The sequence below is a fragment of the Staurois parvus genome, unplaced genomic scaffold (assembly GCF_062004578.1).
Source record: "Staurois parvus isolate SC_StPar_1 unplaced genomic scaffold, SC_StPar_1.0 ptg000682l, whole genome shotgun sequence".
NCBI lineage: Eukaryota > Metazoa > Chordata > Amphibia > Anura > Ranidae > Staurois > Staurois parvus.
In genome coordinates, this window is record NW_028318478.1 from 7892543 (window position 1) to 7915026 (window position 22484).

Genomic DNA, 22484 nt, shown 5'->3' on the forward strand with positions numbered 1-22484 from the left:
AGATTCCAAATGCAAATAGCACACTTGAAATGAACTCTGGACCTTTTATCTGCTCATTGTAATTGGGATAATGAGGGAAAAACACACACCTGGCCATGAAACAGCTGAGAAGCCAATTGTCCCATTACTTTTGGTCCCTTAACAAGTGGGAGGCACATATGCAAACTGTTGTAATTCCTACACCGTTCACCTGATTTGGATGTAAATACCCTCACATTAAAGCTGACAGTCTGCAGATAAAGCACATCTTGTTTGTTTCATTTCAAATCCATTGTGGTGGTGTATAGAGCCAAAAATGTTAGAATTGTGTTGATGTCCCAATATTTATGGACCTGACTGTATATATATATATATAAAATAGGTAAAAATGAATAATAGTGAGCGCTCTTATTGAACACAGCAGCTAAAGCACCGAAGGCAACCACAATGCCTTTAAATGTAAAGTATAAACAAAAGGTAATATGGTGCAGCGCTAGAAGAATATAAACTGAAAACAGTCCAAAAGTCAATGTGATAATAGCCGTGGTTTCTTATATAGGGTGCAGACTTTCAAAGCTCTTGCGGCCTTAAATAATAGCAATGCGCACTCACCAGAAACGCATGGATTATGCGCATGTAGGAATAATCATTCCAGATGTCAGATCCTCCAACATTCAGATAGCATGCATCCCTCTCACGGTGGGTCCCTGAAGACTCAAACCAGATCCTGAGGTCCTCCTTAAGGTGTATCAGGTACTTCACAATGGTGGTGGGACTCTCTCCACTAAGTGGTAATGGCACCTTCTCTGTGGGGGTAACAGCTCCAAATAGGAGCCCCAGAAAAAACACAGGTGCCAGAGATAGTGTAGTATGTTAAAGGAATTTATTTGCCTTAGCATAAAAATATATATAGGGTAGCATGCAAAACCAGACCCATACAGGTTAACAAGGATAAGGTAGCAGTGACTGACCCTCAGTAAAGATGTCCGCCGAGCCTCCTCGTGGCTCCGGCGGTGCGAATGACGTCACGCTCTGTACAGCTCCTCCTTAGGCCTTTCGTGCCAAAAGCACATCATCAGAGGGGAGGCTCCCCTCTGATGATGTGCTTTTGGCACGAAAGGCCTAAGGAGGAGCTGTACAGAGCGTGACGTCATTCGCACCGCCGGAGCCACGAGGAGGCTCGGCGGACATCTTTACTGAGGGTCAGTCACTGCTACCTTATCCTTGTTAACATATATATAGTGTGTGTGTGTGTGTATATATATATATATATATATATATATATATATATGTGTATATATATATAATATATACAGTGGGGAAATAATTATTTGATCCCCTGCAGATTTTGTAAGTTTGACAACTTGCAAAGAAATGAAGGGTCTATCATTTTTATCATAGGTGTATTTTAAATGATGGAGACAGAACATTAACCAAAAATCCAGAAAAAACACATGATACAAATGTTATAAATTGAGTGGCAGTTCAGTGAGTAAAATAAGTATTTGATCCCTAAGCAAGCCATGATTTAGTACTTGGTGGAGAAACCCTTGTTGGCAAGCACAGAGGTAAGACATTTCTTGTAGTTGGTTACCAGGTTTGCACACATCTCAGGAGGCATTTCCTTGGCTTCTTGGCTCTCACTTGGCAACTCGAAGTTTCAGCTCCCTCCATACATTTTCTATAGTATTAAGGTCTGGAGACTGGTTAGGCAACTCCATGTGCTTCTTCTTTGTTGCCTTGGAGGTATGTTTTGGGTTGTTGTCATGCTGGAAGTCCCATCCACGACCCATCTTCGGTGTTCTGGCTGAGGGAAGAAGGTTCTCATCCATAATTTTACAATACATGGTCCCGTCCATTGGTCCCTCAATGCAGCAAAGTACCTTTTGCAGAGAAACAGCCCCAAAGCATAATGTTTCCACCTCCGTGCTTGACTGTAGGGATGGTGTTTTTAGGTCATAGTCAGCATTTTTCTTCCTTTAAACACGGTAAGTCAAGTCAATATACACAGATGCCATATAAGTCACCAACCAAATGCACTTGCAAACAAATTAACATGAACAATTTGTTTGCAAGTGCATTTAGTTGGTGACTTATGTGGCATCTGTGTATATTGTATGCACTTTATTGGCTGTTTTGTGCATTTTTGTTCTTTCATGTATACGTTTTATATATACACTAGTGGGTTTTTTTTTTTTTGGTTTTTTTTTTGGGTGGGTCAGCCTTCTCTTGGATTGGGCCATTTGGAGTGGGTGGGAGGAATTTTCACCTTTTCCTTGACGTTCTTTGGTATATAAGCTTGGGACCAGCAGGCATACATTTTAGCTCTGAGGAAGGGGGTTTGCCTCCCGAAACGCATCAGCTTATCCCAATTAAGGGCACATTATTGCATTAACTGTTATTGCGGACTACTTATTCTGCTTTTAATTTCCATTGATTTGTGAGTATATATCCATTTTTCTACACAATAAATACGTGGTGTACCATGGTAATGCACGATGAGAGTGCGCCCTTGTCTGCTTTTGTTCAACTTGAACCCTACCTACTATATCAGCTACTGGGCCCCAGCTTGTTCACCTACTGGTAGGGTGATCCTGGAGATTGCAACCTGGCGATAACAAGCAGCAAAACCCATCTTCACCATCAGGAGCTCTTGTGAATACTGGTTAGTGCTTAGACGCCACACCTCAGGTGAGCTCGCAGCATCTGCCAGGGTGACCTGCGTGTGTACACATCCAGCTGGTCGGTGGGAGCCTCTCTACTGCTACAGCTACTGGTCACCGAGCCTGACCCCTGACAGTGACACATTGAGACTGTTATTTTCCAAAGACACTATATTAAAATGGTACTGATGTGGTGCACTAAATATCTTCTTTTTGTTAGGAGAGAGTATTCCTAATACAGTTATAACAATAAAATTACACCGTGATATATTTTTTTTGAGACAGGTTCAAAATTGTAATGATTTCATGCACAGATTATCTTGGATTATACAGGATTACAATTTGGAAGTAGAGAGAAGCTAGAATTCAGTACAAAATCTGAGTATATGTTATTTTTTCGAATACATAATTTGAAATTTACAAGTCAGATGCACAAAATGTAACTATTTTCCATATGAGGAATCTTTATTAAAAAAAAAAATGTATCCCCCCATGGAAAAAGTAGAAAAAGAGGGAAAAAATTAGTTGCCAAAATGTGAAGTATATTTGTGGACCGCAAAATTCAGAATTGGGGAATGAGAACAAGTTTTTACCAACCTTTGGCTTGTTCACTGACTATGTTTCTACTTGAACCCTACCTACTATATCAGCTACTGGACCCCCAGCTGTTAGGTCACTAATTTAAAATAATTTGGAAACATGGTAGTGTATCCAAGTAAGATCAAAATATTGATACAAACAGCATGATACAGTCTGTAAAAAATAAAAAAATCCAAACTAAAGAGAATGGTGCAGAACCATAAAGTGTTATCCATTGCTATTGATGCACCGTAATGAAATGCTAACATTATTGGCCAATACAACAGTTACCCAACCAAAAAATATGTAAACATTTGTATCTTTTGGAAACAGCTGCCTAAAAATTGTGTTTTGTGTTTTATGGGTACCAGCACATTGTAAAGCAATACAAACGTTCTTGCAGAGCAGGATGTTACCTGCTCAAAAATGTAAAGCTATTGCAACAGTAAAACAATTGCAGAAAAATTGGTTTTAGGATATTAGTGGCGCTAAAGCACTGTAAATACGAAATATTCATTCAGAGCACAGCATGTTACCTGGCCACAAAATTCTTTGCAAATGTGTAACTGGAAAATTTGGGTTTGGAGTGTTAGAGATGCTAAAACACCATAAGCCTACGAAATACTTGTGCAGAGCACAGCATGCTACCTGGCAAAAAATAATTTAAATTCTTTGCAGCTGAAACAACAGCAGAAAAATTGGGTTTGGGGTGTTAGTGGTGCTAAAACACTGTAGCCCTACAGAGATAGTTGTGCAGAGCACAGAATGTTAACTGGCCAAAAAATGTAAACTCTTTGCAAAGGAAGTGTGGTTTCTAAGCAGCCGGTTGGAATATCGGCATTGTTTCTTTTTATCTGTTATATGTTGGTGTGCTTATGAATCTTTTAATGTGACTGTAATTCATAAGGAGTGGATTTAAATAACACTTTTTTTTTATGGTAAGAACCATGGTGCTCTTGTCTTTTTTTCTGACATCATATTCTGAGGAACAGAGGGATAAGTAAGCTTGATGGTGATAGGGGACTCAATTTAAAGGGACCAGAATTTCCTGTGAAGTGGTGGAGGAGAAAAGGTTCTGGAGCATAGAGGATACCATTTAAAGGGGACACATGCTTTTTATGACCTTACATTACATATGGGGTCATAGATGTTGAGTCCTCTAGGTAGCTAGGCTTTGTTGTTTTGTTAGACAGAGGCTGGGTAGCAGCCTGAGATGAGTCAGCCTGGAAATGAAGAAGGAGTTCACCTCAGTACAGGCTGGGTGACTCTACAGGTCAGGGCTTCTGGAGCCCCCCCACCCTTCCAGAAACTCAGAGAACTTTCTGGATGAGAGGCGGAGGAGGGGAGGATGCCCAAATCTGCATGTTTGAGAGACCTAGGCCAATCTCCAAGCAGGAGGCCACGCATGGTGACCAAGGACAACCCTTGAATTTGGCAGAGCCTGAGCAGAAGGAAAGTCAAGTGGAAGATGGATTGAGAGAAGGCTGGAGTGTGGAGCCTGGGAGGGGGCCACACGGAGAGCAGGACCTCCACTGTGCTAAATCTCTTGGAAAGGACACCGTGTGCAGCAGGGAAGTAGCCAGCCCAGCAAAAGGCCTGAAAGCAACTACCAACCCACTAAGCTGACAGAAAAGTACTTCTACACCTTCTGGGCCAGATAAAAGTAGAGGGTGATCAGGTGTAAGACCAAGCTAGTTCTCATCTTCTTAAGGCTAAGTTCACACTAGTTTTGTTAGCAGGCGTTAGACAGGCGTTTGGGAAGCATTTTTAACGCTCCACAAATGCCTATGAAAATTCTACACATGGCAGTACACAGTGCTGTTCACACTGAAGCGTTAGCGTTGCGGCAAGACATGTCAAGACAGGAGGAGTTGAAGTCTCCCATTCAAGTCTATGGTGATGCTCCTCAAATGCCTGGCAGGCATTTGCATGGTGGTTGTGAGGCATTTAATTTAATACCATTAAACTTCATTATAGGTGTTTGTGGTGTGGCTTTAACGCTTGGAAAATGCCTATCAAACACCTGAAAAACGTGCATAGGGCGTTTGGGGAGCATTTGAGGAGCTTTAAAAACTCTTCCCAAACAACTTTCTAATGCCTATCAAACGCTATAGGGGCGTTTGGAAAGAGTTAGAAATTTGTCAAGTGTGAACGAGCCCTTACTAGCAGATCTTGGAATCCCTTGTCCATGGATACCCTCAGTTCATCTGAGTGAGGAGAAGGATTCATCTGCGGTCTTAGGAGGTACACCAAGGGGACTTCAGTGCTCCTTAACAGAGATAGTTGATATTTTTGATCCACTGCTTCTTGTACAGTATTGTGGCTAAGAAGTTTGTCCTCAAGTTTACAGCTCCTTGGGCATCCCATATACCTCTAGACCCCATCCAGGTTGTTATCCCCGTAATAACAACTAAAAAAACAGCTCAAGGACTGTTTATTGACTCTGAATGTGCAGCTGTGGAAAATACATGTTGCTTGGCCGTGCAGAGCTTAGGGGGGACCCAGAACAAATCCAGCAGCCCTAAGGATGGTAGTGCTACATGAACACAAGGTGAGAGCACAACTGATGGCGGTGTTACACAAGCGGAATAAACATGAGTTTATATGCACAATTAAATACCATTGAAGAATGAACACATGTTGGAAGTATTACAGAGTGTTGGCAGCTGAGCTTCATTTGTTTTTTGGGGAATAGCCGTGCAAAAGGTTATTTTTATATATTAATGTGGAAATAATATTGATTTGTTTAGGCTGGCCACAAACATCCTGATTATAGCAAGCGACATTCCTGCGTACTAGCATCACTTGTAATTTATTTATTACAAGAATTTATATAGTGCCAACAAGTTACACAGCACTTTATCCATTGTAGATTCATATCAGTTCCTGTGCTAAAGGAACATTACAATTTTAGATCCCTATCACATACTAGAGTCAGTTTTGACAGGAACCACTTAACCGACCAGCATGTTTTTAGAGTGTGGGAGAAAACCAACGCTAACACTGAGAGAATCTGCAAACTTCATAGTGGTAGTGTCCAGGCCAGATTTCAAACCAAGGACCCCAGTGCTGCAAGGCAGAAGTTGTAATCACTGAGCCACTGTCCCTAAAGAACAAAATGGCTGTACTTGGATCACATCACTTCTAGATAAAACTTTCTTAATCCAATCCAGCATACACTAACATCCTCTCCTAAATAACACACCTCTAGCATGTTTTACCTATTATGAACTTTCTTCTTTTTCTACTAAGCAAACTTTCACCATCTTGCTACAATAACACAGCTCCCTTGGGGATTAGAGAATATCGGCCACTTACCATTATTAGTGTAATATCAGCCTCTCTATGGTTGCCAATATTTCAAGATTTAAAAACCTTAATACACCTATTAAGCTATAGTGAGTACTTAAAATATATGCATGTAACACCCTGCAAAAATATTGGGTGCAGGATATTAAATGGACACAGGATGGCAGTGTTCTGCATCCCAGTTAGACAGACTCTGCTAAAGAAAAGCTTTGTGGGACTTGTAGGCTGCTAGCAAGACTTCAGTGTTTATTGTGGAGCTGACATACTACATTTCGCAGAGGAGTTGGATGATGGGTGGGGCAGATGAATACTAAAGCCCAGGAACTGAAAGGGGAGGTGGACAGTGAGAGCTGGAGAGTAAAGCTATGCAGGACACTGGAGGGCCGGGCTAAGCCAGTACCACAGAGAGAATGAAGGAGGGAGGAAGAGCTGGAGACCACTGACTGGTGGCAAGCTGGATTGGCAACCTAGTGAACAGGCAGACTGGAATGCTCTAATCTGGAGTGATCAGTGTCGCAGGAATCTGGAAAAAAGACCTTAAAAAAGACATTGCTAGATTCAGTTACTTTTATCTCAGCTTAGTATTCTCCATTCTACAGGTTACAAGTGTTATGGCCTAGATTGTTTGGCACATCTTGTCTTGCAGTGTACTAATCATTATACACTTTCAACATACTAAATCACAAGAGCCTACTGCAATATGTGTATCCGGTGGGTCAAGCTGCCTTGGTGCCTCAGACTCAGTTTGCACCACTCACCAGGGAACCTTCCCATTCTACTACAGAAATGTGTTCTTCCCCACCCCCCTCTTTTTATCCTGTGGTTTTGCCCTGGGAGTGTTAAAGGGATACCATCCTAATTCAGCATCACTTAAGGGAGCAGCTTCCTTCACTTTATGTTCACCTTCTTTGGAGAACTCCTACCCTTCCATCAAGTGAGATTTGAATCTTTATCTCCACCAACCAGGGCCCCATCAAGCACGCAGAAGATTGAACAATACAGTTTATAAGGACATTGATCTATCCTTTCACAGAGCTCTTCATCTTCCAGAATTAAACCCAGCCACCAGTACCCGAGGGCCTAATGTGAGTTAGTCTCTCAATTTGCTTCCCATTCTGCTAATTTGGGAGAAACCATCTCAGGGTAGAGGTTACTGTTTGAATTCTGAATTGCAGGACACACAAAAGGACTGATTTGAGTGTGCTATGTTGCAACCCTTGTTTAAGTTTATTAAGAGTGTTAACTTATTTCTTGCACATATTGTAATTATATTGTGCCTAATTTTACTGTGCTCACCATCTGATCTCAAAATAATCATAGTGTCAGTTCACTCTAATCTGTGTGTGAGTATTTTATGGTAAAAGGCCAGAGGGTTCTTCCGACTAAAGGTTTAAGGTGGTGTCAGAAGGGGTTGGACTTCCAAGGTGGGCTCAGGGAGACAGGAACCTCGAAAACAACTCAGCGGCCCTCAAGGGGACAGTTCTACACACGTGATTATGGCTCTTGTTATAAGCTAGCATTAGAATGGTAGTGCAAGCTTCCTACTGGACAACACATCAATATGATGGACAGCCTCTCCGACAAACAGTTTTGCTCAGGAAGTAAGATGTTAAGGGCCAAGAGTAGACTCTCTAGTTATAGCTGATTGGGGTGCTAGAATACAATATATCGCGGATGTAGAAAATAATCATCCACTTTAAAATAATCACATTTTGTGACTTTGCACCCTGAAATAAAGACAGACACAGTTTTTGTTTTATTCAGCTGTATTTACTCAGTGCAACTTGTAACATCCAAGTGAAAGATATAACACCAACATCAACAAAGAGATTCAAAAACATAATCACTGAGTTGGAAAAAGGATCACCCCCTTCTGTCAGTATTATGTTGAACCACCGTTTGCTTTAATTCCAGCCTTTAGTCTTTTGGGATATGTCTCTACTAACTTTGCACATCTACACTTTGCAATATTTTGCCCACTCTTCTTTGCAGAACTGCTCAAGTTCAGTTACATTTGATGGTGGCTGTTTGTAGACTGCCATCTTCAAGTCATTCCACAAATTTTTAATGGTGTTTAGGTCTGGGCTCCGACTAAGCCATGCAAGGACATTCACGTTTTTATCCTGCAACCACTGTGTGCTCATTTTTGTTGTATTCTTTGGGTCATTCTCATGTTGGAAGGGAAACCGTCTTCCCATTGACAACTTTCTGGCAGAAGGCAGATTTTCCTCAAGAATTTGATGGCATTGTGCCCCATCCGTTTTTCCTTCTATTCTGACAAGTGCTCCAGTCCCTGCTGCAGAGAAACACCCCATAACAGGATATTACCACCTCCATGCTTTACTGTAGAAATGGTGTTATTTGGATGTTGAGCTGCATTGGACTTCCGCCAGATATAATTAGTATTTAGGTCAAATAATTACATTTTAGTCTCATCTGACCAAAACACCATATGGCCTCAGAATCTACAAGGTGCGTTTTGATTCCATGTGGCCTTTCTTGATGTGTGGCTTTTCAACCCTCCCATACAAGCCACATCTGTGGAGAATTTGTGATATTGTTGTCACATTCACACAATGACCATTCTTTGTCATAAATTCCTGCAACTGCTTCAGAGTTGCTATAGACCTCTTGATAGCCTTTGGCTCTTTCATCCAGTGTGGAGCGATGTCCTGAAGCGGGGAAGGTCTGTGTTGTACCAATTACCTTCAACTTTCTAATAATAGATGTCAGTGTGCTTCTAGGCATTGATAAAGCCTTTGAAATTATTTTGTAACTATCTCATGACTTGTTCCTGTCCACAACTTTATCCCAGAGATCTTTTGACAGTGCCTTGCCACCCATAGTTGATTGTTTGCTTCAGTTGCACTACCAGAGACAGAAATGCTCCAGGAAAGCTCTTCTCATGCTGACCTAATCAAAATGACCACAGCTGATCACAGTTGAAAGTCAAATAGTTTTGTTGCCATTAGGAAGGTGATTAGCTAAAACTGATTGAGTTTACAAGTAATTTTAGGAGGGGGGGGGGGGGGGCAGTGATCCTTTTTCCAACTCAGTGACTCTTTTTTTCATTTTTTTTTCCTGACATGTTGGTGTTATATCTTTCACGTGGATGTTATAAATTGCACTGAGTAAATACACCTAGATAAAACAAAAACTGTGTCTGTCTTCATTTTAGGCTGCAAAGCAACAAGATGTGATTATTTTAAACGGGGTGATTCTTTTCTATACCCACTGTAGAAGAGGAGTCACATTGCAATGCTAAGTCCACTTTAAAGTAAACTTTTTATTCTAAATATAGGTATGAGGAGGGCTGAGTTGTCACAACATAAAGACAAACAAACAAACAAACAAACAAACAAACTGTCAGACCTTTAAAGAAGAGGCAGCACAGTGGCTAAATGGTTAGCATTTTCCGCCTGGCAGTCCTAGGGTTGTTGGTTCAAATCCCAACCACGGCATCACCTGCCTGGAATTTGCATGTTCTCCCTGTGCCTGCGTGGGTTTCCTCCAAGTACTCCGGTTTCCTCCCACACTCCAAACATGCTGATAGGTTAATTGGCTCATGTCTAAATTGGCCCTAGTATGTGCAGGTATGAATGTAAGTTAGGGATCTGAGACTGTACGCCCCTTGAGGGTTAGGAACTGATGGGAATGTGCAATATATATGTAAAGTGCTGTGTAAATTGATGGCACTATATAAGTACCTGAAATGAATAACTAAATAAATAAGTAGGGCCAAAGCTTTAATTCTCCATGTGATCACAGGAGTACACTTCGTTCTGCACTCCTATGACCTGTATTCAGCCAACAGTTGGCCAAAGTCCACTGTCAGCTGGCGCCCCTGAGCTGAACTGATGGTATTACACAGAACAGCCCTGAACTTACTCTTCTCAGGTTCCCACTTGAGCTCAGGGCTCCTCCTCTTCTGCATGCACCACTATAGCAATCCACTTGCTATAGGGGCGCACATACCAGCTTGCTCCTGTCCATAGACACACAATGTGGCTCGACCCCTTCCAGGATTTGATTGATGGCATCAGGAGCCAATGGCTCCTGCTGCTGATCTTGTGAATGTAGGGAGAGATGGGAGAGCCATTACAGATGGGCACAGTGCTGGGGCATACAAATACTGGAATATTTTTTACCTTAATGCAGAGAATACTTTAAAGCGGAGCTCCACCCAAAAGGGGAAGTTACACTTTAAGGACTGCTCCCCCGCTCCTAATTAAGGATTGGCACCTTTGGTTGGGAGTGGGTACCCGAATTTGCCTAGGTGAACGGAAGCGCAAGGTGTCCTCCCTCCCTGTAGTCTTTTGGGACACGTGATAGGTCCCAGAAGACTACAGGACCATTCATGAAGCGCAGTGCTACTCGCACATGCGCAGTGGGTACCCGGCTGTGAAGTTACAAGCTATCACAGCCCGGTGCCCACACTGAAGATGCCAGCCTCTTGGAATACAGGACGGCCAGTGAAACGGGCTGTGGGGGACACACCGCTGGACCGAGGGACAGGTAAGTGGCTGTTTTTTAAAAGTCAGCAGCTACAGTTTTTGTAGATTTTTGTACATTTTTTGACAGGGCAAGTGGAACTCCACTTTGAGGTAAAAATGTCTTGCCTATACATTCACTTTATTTTTTTCCTGTAAAAGTCAGGATTGTGTCCTACCCCTCTTGCCTCCCCATTCTCCCTATTGGCTTTTCAATATGGTGGACAGTCTCACTGATGGGAATGCTAGGGAAGAGGAAAGAACGATAGTAGAAAAAATTCTGCTGTTAATAGTTCTAAATAAAATGTTAATATTGAATCAATAGTGGCTACGCTGCTGCAAATTTGCTTCTTTCCCTGTACCTCTAGCTACCATCAGATGCACGCTAAGCTGTTCCGCACATCAAGTAGAAAAAAAACAGGTCGAACGCTGATGCCATCACCAATGTCAAACCAGTTCAGTTCTACTTGAAAACAATAATGTTGAAGTACCGTACATTGCAATAGGCCAACGAAAAAAACTTGTTCGCTTGACCCTTGCTTAAAAGCACATATAACGTAAAATAACAAACAATGTTTGAATGCAGTACTGCAAACAATAAAGTAAAATGAGTTTCTAGTTTCGGGGCTCTTTAAACGCTGAGAGATAACAAGTAGTTATTTTTGGTAACTAAGGATATAAATACGTTTGTAATCTTCTCAAAGTAGAGATTGCTGTAGTGTGGGTTCCAGGAGTGTGAATATACTGTAGCAGGATGCCACTTCTCTCTGGATGGACTTTGCACACTCTGTTGCTCTCTTTTGCTCAGCATTACACTAAGCCTATCCTTGTTTTTTATGATCCAGATCTTGTCCTTATCTATAGATCTGCTGTAGGCACTATTGCTGCACAAGCTGCTCCTGACATTTCACTGTGGAGTCTCCTAGCTTCTGGCCTAGAGACCATCTGCTCCTTTTACAGTGATACCAGAATGATTGACCTATGTTTTGCTTTGGAAAAAAAAACAACTTTTTGGGCTGATGCTTCACAAAGTAGATTTACCTTCAATCACCATTTATTAAATCTCCATCCATTAAAAACCATAGCTTGCTCGAGCTGCGTGCATTAAGCCTGATTATAGAGGCTGTAGCAAGGGGGGTTGGGATGCAGCAGTCAGTACCCATGTGTTGCTCAGTTTGTTCCCTCTCCATGATAGCTTATTCCCTGCTAGCTATGCCTATTCTACTCTGGCATTTCTCATTAGAAATATCATGTCTTTTTCTTTAGACTTTGACATGTTCTCTAGCACTCTCCTAAGCTGCAGCTCCTTGGAACTGTAGCTTAGGCTACATGAATGACTATAAAATTCTCCTTAATGGCCTAGTGCTGCTAGATTATTCATGGAGGGGAAAGGGCAAGGGGGTAAAAGACCTGTTGGATCTAGGGGAGGAAAGTTCTCAGGTTCTTTACGAAGGATGAGCGGATCCTTCAAACGCACATCACTAAAGGGCTCATCTTCTGGATCTCAAAAGGTACGTCTTTATATTGTAAACTTCAACTGAAATGCCTCTAAATTACCATATCGATTAGTATTAGCTTTGCTGCTAGTTTTCACTTTTATAAAAAGTAAAACGTCTACTTTCCATTGAATACATTCAGTTGTATGCAATTTTTTTTATAGCTTTTGATGTATTTAATTAATATTTCAAAATTGCTTTTGGTACCATTTTAATTATTGCTGATCTATGAGATATGTAGAAATGAAAAGTCAAAGTTTCCTATAGGCATCAAATAGAATTCTGTTTCTATAAATGAACAAAGAACCTTATTTAGTATCTACTGTCAACAACTCTCCATTTCTACAAATGAGACCCAGACAACAGTACAACTTATAAACATGATTTATGTATTATTATGTATATCTTCAGCACGGTCATTTTGGCTATAAATTGATTGTTACAACCAGTTTAACCTCTTTTCATGTACAGAATACCATAAAATGTCTCTCTTACAGGGAAACTGTTGTTCTACCTGGCTTGTAAAATTATTATTATTCAGAATTTATATAGTGACGACAGTTTGCGCAGCGCTTTACATTTTAAAAGGAGAGAGTACAGTTACAATACAATTCAACACAAGAGGGTAGGAGGGCCCTGCTCCTGAGAGCTTACAGTCTTATATTAGATAGTTCAAATATTTTACTATAAAATAGCATTATAGTTGCAAACAGGGGCGGACTGACAACTCATGGGGCCCCCGGGCAATAGGGGATCATGGGGCCCCTGTGTCCTCACCTACACCCAAAACAGCCTATGAAAAAGCCAATGAAAGGTACCAGGGGCATCTCATGGGGCCCCCTACTGACCCCGGGCCCTCGGGCAGTGCCAGAGTGTTCAAATGGTCAGTCCGCCCCTGGTTGCAAAAATACAGTTCATTAAATTTGCTGTTTGCTAAAATAGATACGAGACACTAAGCACAGGTTATACAGATATCAAGATAAAAAAATAAAATTAAAAATGGTCATCAAAGATTTACATAACAACTTTATGTTTGCATGTTGTCAATCATTTCTGGCAGGTACTAGGATGTGCTTGTTGCAGGTCTTATATTTGCAACATCTACGCAGCATTTTGGCAATATTGTAGGCCTCACAGCACACATAGCACAGCATTACACTCAGAGCACATACAACACAGCACTAGATTAAAGGAACACAGAAAAAAACTGTATTGCCCTCAAAGAGCAAACATAACACAGAACTACACTCATATCGCAAACATCAAAACTAACTACATTCACAGAGCACACATATGACAGCATTACAGAACACAGCACTATAGTCACAGATCACACAACACACTCACTGATCAAAAGATCACACAGGACTGCACTTACAGATCACACATAACAGTACTACACACATAGATCACATATACTGTATATACAGCATCAAACTTGTACAGTACATAGAACACAGCATTGCACCCACAGAACATACGTAACACAGCATTGCACTCAACAAGTACACATAGCACCACATTACACCTACATAGCACACATAACACAGCTTGGCACTCACAGAGCACACATGACACAACACTACAGTCACAGAGCACACATTAATACAACATTGCATCCACACAGCACACATAATACAACATTTCATGTGCAGAGCACACATTATACAGTCAAAGTACACACATAACACAGCACTGCACTCACAGAGCTTACACAATACAGCACTGCACTCCTAGAGCACACAGAACACAGCATTACACTCATAGAGTAAACATAACACCACACTGCTCTCACAGAGCACACAAACCTAACATGGCACTCACAGAGCACACAGAACACCACATTACACCTACATAGCACACATAACACAGCTTTGCACTCGCAGAGCACACATGACACAACACTACAGTCACAGAGCATACACAATACAGCACTGCACTCCTAGAGCACACAGAACACAGCATTACACTCATAGAGTAAACATAACACCACACTGCTCTCACAGAGCACACAAACATAACATGGCACTCACAGAGCACACAGAACACCACATTACACCTACATAGCACACATAACACAGCTTTGCACTCACAGAGCACACATGACACAACACTACAGTCACAGAGCATACACAATACAGCACTGCACTCCTAGAGCACACAGAATACAGCATTACACTCATAGAGTAAACATAGCACCACACTGCACTCACAGAGCACACAAACATAACATGGCACTCACAGAGCACACGTAACACCACACTGCACTCACAAAGCACACAAACATAACATGGCACTCACAGAGCACACATAACACCACACTGCACTCACAGAGCACACGTAACACCACACTGCACTCACAGAGCACACGTAACACCACACTGCACTCACAGAGCACACATAACACCACATTGCACTCACAGAGCACATATAACAAAGCACTTGGTCAGTCATGCAATACTGAACCCAAATTGAATGTTTAATTTTTTTCACACAAATAGAGCATTCTTCTGGTGTTATCACCACTTTTTTTTAACCGCTTCTCATCCGCCCTATAGCAGAAATATTGCCACAGGGAGACACGGGTGCTCAAAATCTCGTATATATACAGTACGTGATTTTGCAGTTCCGGGTAAGGTGCGCGCACCCTACCAGCGCCATCATTCGTGGTCTCGGCTGTCAATCACCGGGTTCCAGACGGTGATTACTCGCCAGCACCCAGTGATCGCCGAGTTTTATCGATGGGGGAGAGAACTGTATGTAAACAATATAGTTCTATCCCCTGTCAGCTCCTGCACACTGCTATCAGAGCCATACAAAGCAGTGTGCTTACAGTGAAACACACACACAGCACATAATGTGAAACAGCACACAGTTAACCCTTTGAGTGCCCAAGATGTTAACCCCTTCCTGCCCAGTGCAATTAGTACAGTGTCAGTGCTTTTTATTAGCACTGATCACTGTATTAGTGTCACTGGGGATGTCAGTGACACCAAGTTAGTTCCCCCCAGTGTCAGAATGCCCGCCGCAGTCCTGCTATAAGTCGCTGATCGCCGCCATTACTAGTACAAAAAAAAATTCCAATATATATACTGTCATTTGTAAACGCTATAACTTTCATGTAAACCAATTAATTTACAAGTATTGGAATTTTTTTCAGCAAAGACATAATACATTTTGGCCTAAATTTATGACACAATTTGATTTTTAAAATTTTTTTCACTGGCCATGTTTAATAGCAAAAAGTAAAAAAAATATTTTTTTTTTATTTTTTTTTTATAGTGCAAAAAATAAAAAACGCACAGGTGATCAAATACTAGCAAAAGAAAGCTCTATTCATGGGGAAAAAAAGGACATCAATTTCATTGGGGTGTAGCATTGCATGACTGCGCTATTGTCAATTAAAGTAATGCAGCATCGTATTGCAAAAAATGGCCTGGTCAAGAAGGGGGGTAAATCCTCTGGACGGCAAGTGGTTAATGTTTTAATTATATAAGCAGCAAAGACCAAAAAATTTGAGAAAAAAAACAATATTTTCTACTTTCTGCTATAAAACATATCCAATAAAATCACATCTTCATAAATTTAGGCCAAAATGTCTGCAGCCTTTTTAATTTTAATGGTGTATTGAGATGTATTGAAAATGAATAAAATATTTATAATAAAAAAAAAATAATAAAGTCAGATTAGCAGAAATATACACACGAAGAATCAGTGATTGAGTCCCAATTGTCCTGCAGGACTCAAGTGTTTAATCAGAGCTCTTTTACCGAGAGAATGTTCCTCAAATGAATGGAAAAGAGAGCAAGAATGTTAGGCTAGCTTGCTTGTGGGCTCCCAGTAACCAGAAACTGAGGGTTTCGGCAAGTGAAAAGTCCCATACAGAACCTATCACACAATGCGGGAGAAAAATCTTCTTCTGGCTTGATGGCACTCTTAATGTTGGTGCACAGTAGAGGTGTAGTCCCTATTTTATGAGAAATGTGACTTGCTTAGAGATGGTGACACAGCAAGCAGAGTTCCCCTTTAATAAAGGCAACAGGCTGGGAGTTTACTTTACCACTGGCCTACTGGGCACTTTCTGCCCAGGCCAATTTTCAGCTTTCAGTGCTGTCGCACTTTGAATGACAATTGCGTGGTCATGCAACACTGTACCCAAACCAAATTTGTTTATTTTTTTTGATGGGCACTGATGGGCATCGGTATGTGGCATTGATAGGACAGCACTGATAGACAGAACTGACTGGCACTGATAGGTGGTACTGATAGGCATCACTAATGGGCAGTGAAAGGCAGCTCTGATAGGCACTGATATGTGGCATTGATGGACACTGATATTTGTTACTGATGGGCACTGATATCTGGCATTGATGGGCACTGATCGGTGGCAATAATGGGCATTGATCGGCAGCACTGATGGGGCTGCACTGATCAGGCCACTGATGATCAGTGCCCTAGTTATCAGTGTAGATGTCCCCTCTAAGGAATGCTGCTTACTGGCTCTTCTCTCCTCACACGCTGTCAACATGAGGAGAGGACTGCCAATAACCAGCATTTCCTGTTTACATGTGATCAGCCGTGATTGGACACAGCTGATCACATGGTAGAGCCAACGTCATCGGCTCTATACCGCGATCGGTGGGACACAGCGCCGCACCGTTTGCTGCCCACCCCCGGGGGCGCACATGCACAGCTAGAGAGCCTTTGCCCATCCGTCACTTCCCTATACAGCGAGCGGGAGGTGGTTGAATGCATCAAAAAAGATATAGTGATTATTCAACTGAGAAAGGGTGGGAGCAGAATTATCAGAAGCATGTCCCTTTTAAGTGCATGACTTGGCTGGTGGAACTTGTTGCTTCTTCTTATAGAATATAGATAATATAATAAATAACATGCTTTTATTTTTTACTGTTCCTGCCCATCAGGCAAGCAGAAATGATTACAGCTTATATACTGTGTGCAGTACTTACAGTGGGGCAAAAAAGTATTTAGTCAGCCACCAATTGTGCAAGTTCTCCCACTTAAAAAGATGAGAGAGGCCTGTAATTGGCATCATAGGTAGACCTCAACTATGAGAGACAAAATGAGAAAAAAAAATCCAGACAATCACATTGGCTGATTTGGAAAGAATTTATTTGAAAATTAAGGTGGAAAATAAGTATTTGGTCACCTACAAACAAGCAAGATTTCTGGCTCTCACAGACCTGTACCTTCTTCTTTAAGAGGCTCCTCTGTCCTGCACTCATTACCTGAATCAATGGCACCTGTTTGAATTTGTTATCAGTATAAAAGACACCTGTCCACAACTTCAAACAGTCACACTCCAAACTCCACTATGGTGAAGACCAAAGAGCTGTCGAAGGACACCAGAAACAAAATTGTAGACCTGCACCAGGCTGGGAAGACTGAATCTGCAATAGGCAAGCAGCTTGGTGTTAACAAATCAACTGTGGGAGCAATAATTAGAAAATGGAAGACATACAAGACCACTGATAATCTCCCTCGATCTGGGGCTCCACGCAAGATCTCACCCTGTGGGGTCAAAATGATCACAAGAACGGTGAGCAAAAATCCCAGGACCACACAGGGGGACCTAGTGAATGACCTGCAGAGAGCTGGGACCAACGTAACAAAGCCTACCATCAGTAATACACTATGCCTCCAGGGACTCAGATCCTGCAGTGCCAGACGTGTCCCCCTGCTTAAGTCAGTAAATGTCCAGGCCTGTCTGAAGTTTGCTAGAGAGCATTTGGATGATCCAGAAGAGGATTGGGAGAATGTCATATGGTCAGATGAAACCAAAATAGAACTGTTTGGTAGAAACACAACTCGTCATGTTTGGAGGAGAGAGAATGCTGAGTTGCATCCAAAGAACACCATACCTACTGTGAAGCATGGGGGTGGCAACATCATGCTTTGGGGCTGTTTCCATGTACAGGACAGAATGAATGGGGTCATGTATCGTGAGATTTTGCAAGGGCATTGAAGATGAAAAGTGGCTGGGTCTTCCAACATGACAATGATCCCAAACGTACCGCCGGGCAACGAAGGAGTGGCTTCGTAAGAAGCATTTCAAGGTCCCGGAGTGGCCTAGCCAGTGTCCAGATCTCAAACCCATAAAAAACCTTTGGAGGGAGTTGAAAGTCTGTGTTGCCCAGCGACAGCCCCAAAACATCACTGCTCTAGAGTAGATCTGCATGGAGGAATGGGCCAACATACCAGCAACAGTGTGTGCCAACCTTGTGAAGGCTTACAGGAAACGTTTGACCTCTGTCATTGCCAACAAAGGATATATAACAAAGTATTGAGATGAACTTTTGATATTGACCAAATACTTATTTTCCACCATAATTAGCAAATAAATTTTTTCCAAATCAGCCAATGTGATTGTCTAGATTTTTTTTCTCATTTTGTCTCTCATAGTTGAGGTCTACCTATGATGCCAATTAGAGGCCTCTCTCATCTTTTTAAGTGGGAGAACTTGCACAATTGGTGGCTGACCAAATACTTTTTTGCCCCACTGTAAATGGGTTACTGGTGTAGATAGGCCGCAGCACTGATTGGGCTACAGAGTCCGTGTCTCTATGTGACAGTCTGTGTTGTAAGCATCCTGAACTTAACAGCAACAACTGAACTCGTAACATGTGGTGGTGTGGTATGGGTTAGAAACCCTCTCACCTTCAAAATAGTGGTGCGAAGCAATGGCTTTGCTGCTGGGGGGGGGCACCTTTTCTTGCTGCCTTCTCGTGGAGATAGTGGTGCCAATAGCATAGGCCTGATCTACTTGCATGGAGGATTGACTATCCTGCCTCTCAGTACAATCAGCGTTCTTGAAATTCCTTTTTCCATCCTCTGGGCCAATCTGATCCAGCCTGAGGCCTACTGGATCGGCACTCTGCTCTCACACACATTCTGCCTCTCTCTGTCTTCTCCTCTCCTCAGGGTTCCTGGGCTTTCCCCTTTTATATGCTCCTGCCCCTTTGCTCACACATTTTGGATCTAGAGTTCTATGTCAGCTAAACTGAATGAAGAAATCCGGCTTGCAGCATACAAGTCCCAGCATTCTTACCATTGCTGTATGATTTCCTGTGACAACTGAGCTGTAGAGCACTGCCATCTTGTGGCCATTTAACAATATGCAATCAGTAACAATGCGGTGTGTTTTGTATATTTAAAATCTGTTTTTACCACTATCTAGTGCATAATTTTTGTCATTTGATAGGGGTGCTTTGTAGTTTAGTGTAAGGTAATTGTAGTAGTTGGATGTTTATTTAGTGAGATGTATCCCTTATGCAATGTCAGTTATTGGTTATAGTATAGTTAGAAGCTTTTGACCTGTGAAAAGAGGAAAAGTTTCCTGGTCTCTCAGAGTATGATCATATTAGAAGCTGTGTGCTAACAGTCCAAGTTCACTGTCCACTGTTATGGAGCCTTCAACAAAGTAACACGGTAAATGACAACAGTTAATGATGACCTGTGCTCATACAGTACATCTGAAGCCAAGACTTCATTTTAGCTTAGTAAAGTGTAAATGAGTGTTAACAACATTTTTATGCTGTCTGCCACCCCATTGTGGAGAGTTCTCCTTACTTCCTGTTTAGTCACCAGAATAGTAAGTAAGGGGGTTCTCTCAATAGATGGTTTTATAGCACTTGTATTTTTTAGAATGGAGAAGGATTAGAATATCTGCCATTTTTTTTATTGCTGTCTTTGTCCTGGTTGACTGGTTTCCTTTTACATCTTGTATGGTCACTGGGTTAGGAAGTCAGAGGTAATCTATCCTGTGGGCACCCAGACAGCAATATAAACCTTTCAGAGATTTTACACCTCCACACTCCATCAGACATTAATAAAATATGTCTTTGCTGTAGGTTAGTATATGTGGTGTGAAACGCTACCCTCTTGAAAGCCACTAGTTTTGGGTCCCCCTTTACTTCCTACACAGCCAGGCAATACACATTTTCTAGGCACAAGAAACAGTCCATGGGCTTGTTTTTTGGTCTTATTAGGGAATTTAACTTGGATAGGGTAAAAGGATTATGGGATGCCCAACCTGATTGAAGAACAACAAATGAGGACAATTTTCTTCTCTAAACTACTACAACAATGACAGATATTTGACTGTGTTCAAGTCACAATTATAACAGTCTTTAGCAAAGTCCCAATTTGTAGGAGCTGTTAGTCCCCTAAGTGAACAAAATACCAGCCCACCTGGCTATGGTACCTGATCCCAGGACAAGGGATTGGGTGAGCTATGAACTGTCCCCTGAAGACTTGCCAAGAACTTGCATCCAGCAGAGCTCTCTATTAGAGGCCCTGGGGGTGTAGAGGTACTCATACTGTCCTTGTCCTGCAGCTATGGATAGAACTGCTTTCATGCCTTCTGCTGGGCTGGTTCTTCTCCAAGCTACGCAGGCTGTACTTCCACGGTGGACTGCAGGGCAGTGGAACTCCTCCCTTCAGCTTTCCTCTTTCCTCCAACCTCCAGCCTGGAGGCAGAACTCCTCTTCTCCTGGGCCCCCTCCCAGTCTACACAGGAGCACATCACCAGTCCATCTTCCACTTGACTCCTTTGCTCTGGCTCTGTCATAGTTATGTCATATTTATGGGCTGCCACACTGTCAGGCCTCCAGCCTAGGATTGTTCAGACTCCCATAAATATGCAGATTAGCCCCTCCTCACCTCCACCTACTTACTTCTAGAAGCTTAGCTAAGAATATCAAGATGTCAGCCTATATGTCTGTACCCATGTGTTAGTTTGATACCTTCAAGAGAAGTTTTATGTCTTGTTTTAATTTTTTTTTTCTAAATCTTAATTCAATTAAGAGCTTGTCTAAGCTTTAAAATGTTTATTTAATTTTAAAAGTTTTTCAAATAATTTTATATGTGTAGATATTATTATAATAAAGGTATTTTAAGCACTTCGTATTATAGGGTGACAATGTTTCATCACTGTTTCCCAATTTTACTTTTGCGTTGTCACCCTATCACACAGGTTTTTGATGGAAACATCAAATATGAGGTATGCTTTGTTCAGGCATTTGGGCAAATTAGTTATACATAGAAGTGGTATTTATACCGCCTCTATACAGTATATGACTGCTTTTTCCATCAATGGATGCTAAGGGAAGGGGTGGGTGCTATCGTCAGCCACATTCCTAGCAACCATGACTCCACCAACACTGTTGACTTACGTGGCCAGGAATCCTTAGTCATTTAAACAAAGGGGCAGGGCTAGTGATGACATCACATAATGACATTGACCAAATATAGCCATGGCCACATTTAGTCATTGATGTCACCACTATCCCTGCCACTTCCCATACATATCTGATGACAGCTTAGTGAGATCTATCAGGTTTTTTCTTTCAGTGAGACAGTGGTCGGCGGGCATTTGGATTGATGATGGAGTTACAGGAAGGGACTTTTATTATTTTAATTTTTTTTTTTAAATGCTTGACAAATGTTTGGGTGTTTTTTCATTTCTAGATTACATTTTTTTTGTTAATGAGTATAGGTACATTGTAACCCTTACTTATTCACAAACGTGGGAAGGGTGGTATTTGGGGGTCCAGGGGCTCCCAAATTCCAATAAGCCCACCACCTGTGGACCTCCACAACCATTGAGCCAGGGTTGTGGTGAAAAGGATCCCCCTTAAAACCTATTCCAGACTCAATGGTCTGGAATGGATTTCCTGTGGGACCTCAAACAATTTCTTTTTGTGTGGGGTACCCCTTTAAAATCCATATGAGACGCAAAGGATCTATGCAATTATTTTGGTATTCTTGCTGTAGGATGTGACTGTAGGATGTGCACTATAGAAAGAAAAAAACATTATACCATTTAAATTGCTGGAAAATGATATTTCATTGACAGATTCATTTTTTTAAATAAACAACACACACACACCACTTCAAAGGTGCCCCAATATACATAGCATAACTTATGTCTACTGTGTATTTTGGGG

The 22484-nt window shown here is 41.7% G+C and overlaps 1 protein-coding gene across 1 annotated transcript in view; it reads left to right on the top strand.

The window, feature by feature from the left end:
• The first annotated feature begins 12399 nt into the window (after positions 1–12399).
• Positions 12400–22484, top strand: part of TRPM1 (transient receptor potential cation channel subfamily M member 1) — a 224436-nt gene continuing 214351 nt past the window's right edge. Inside the window, exon 1 of the mRNA XM_089652440.1 lies at positions 12400–12531. Within this exon, the coding sequence (XP_089508566.1) occupies positions 12400–12531 (132 nt within the window). The remainder of the gene's footprint in view (positions 12532–22484) is intronic.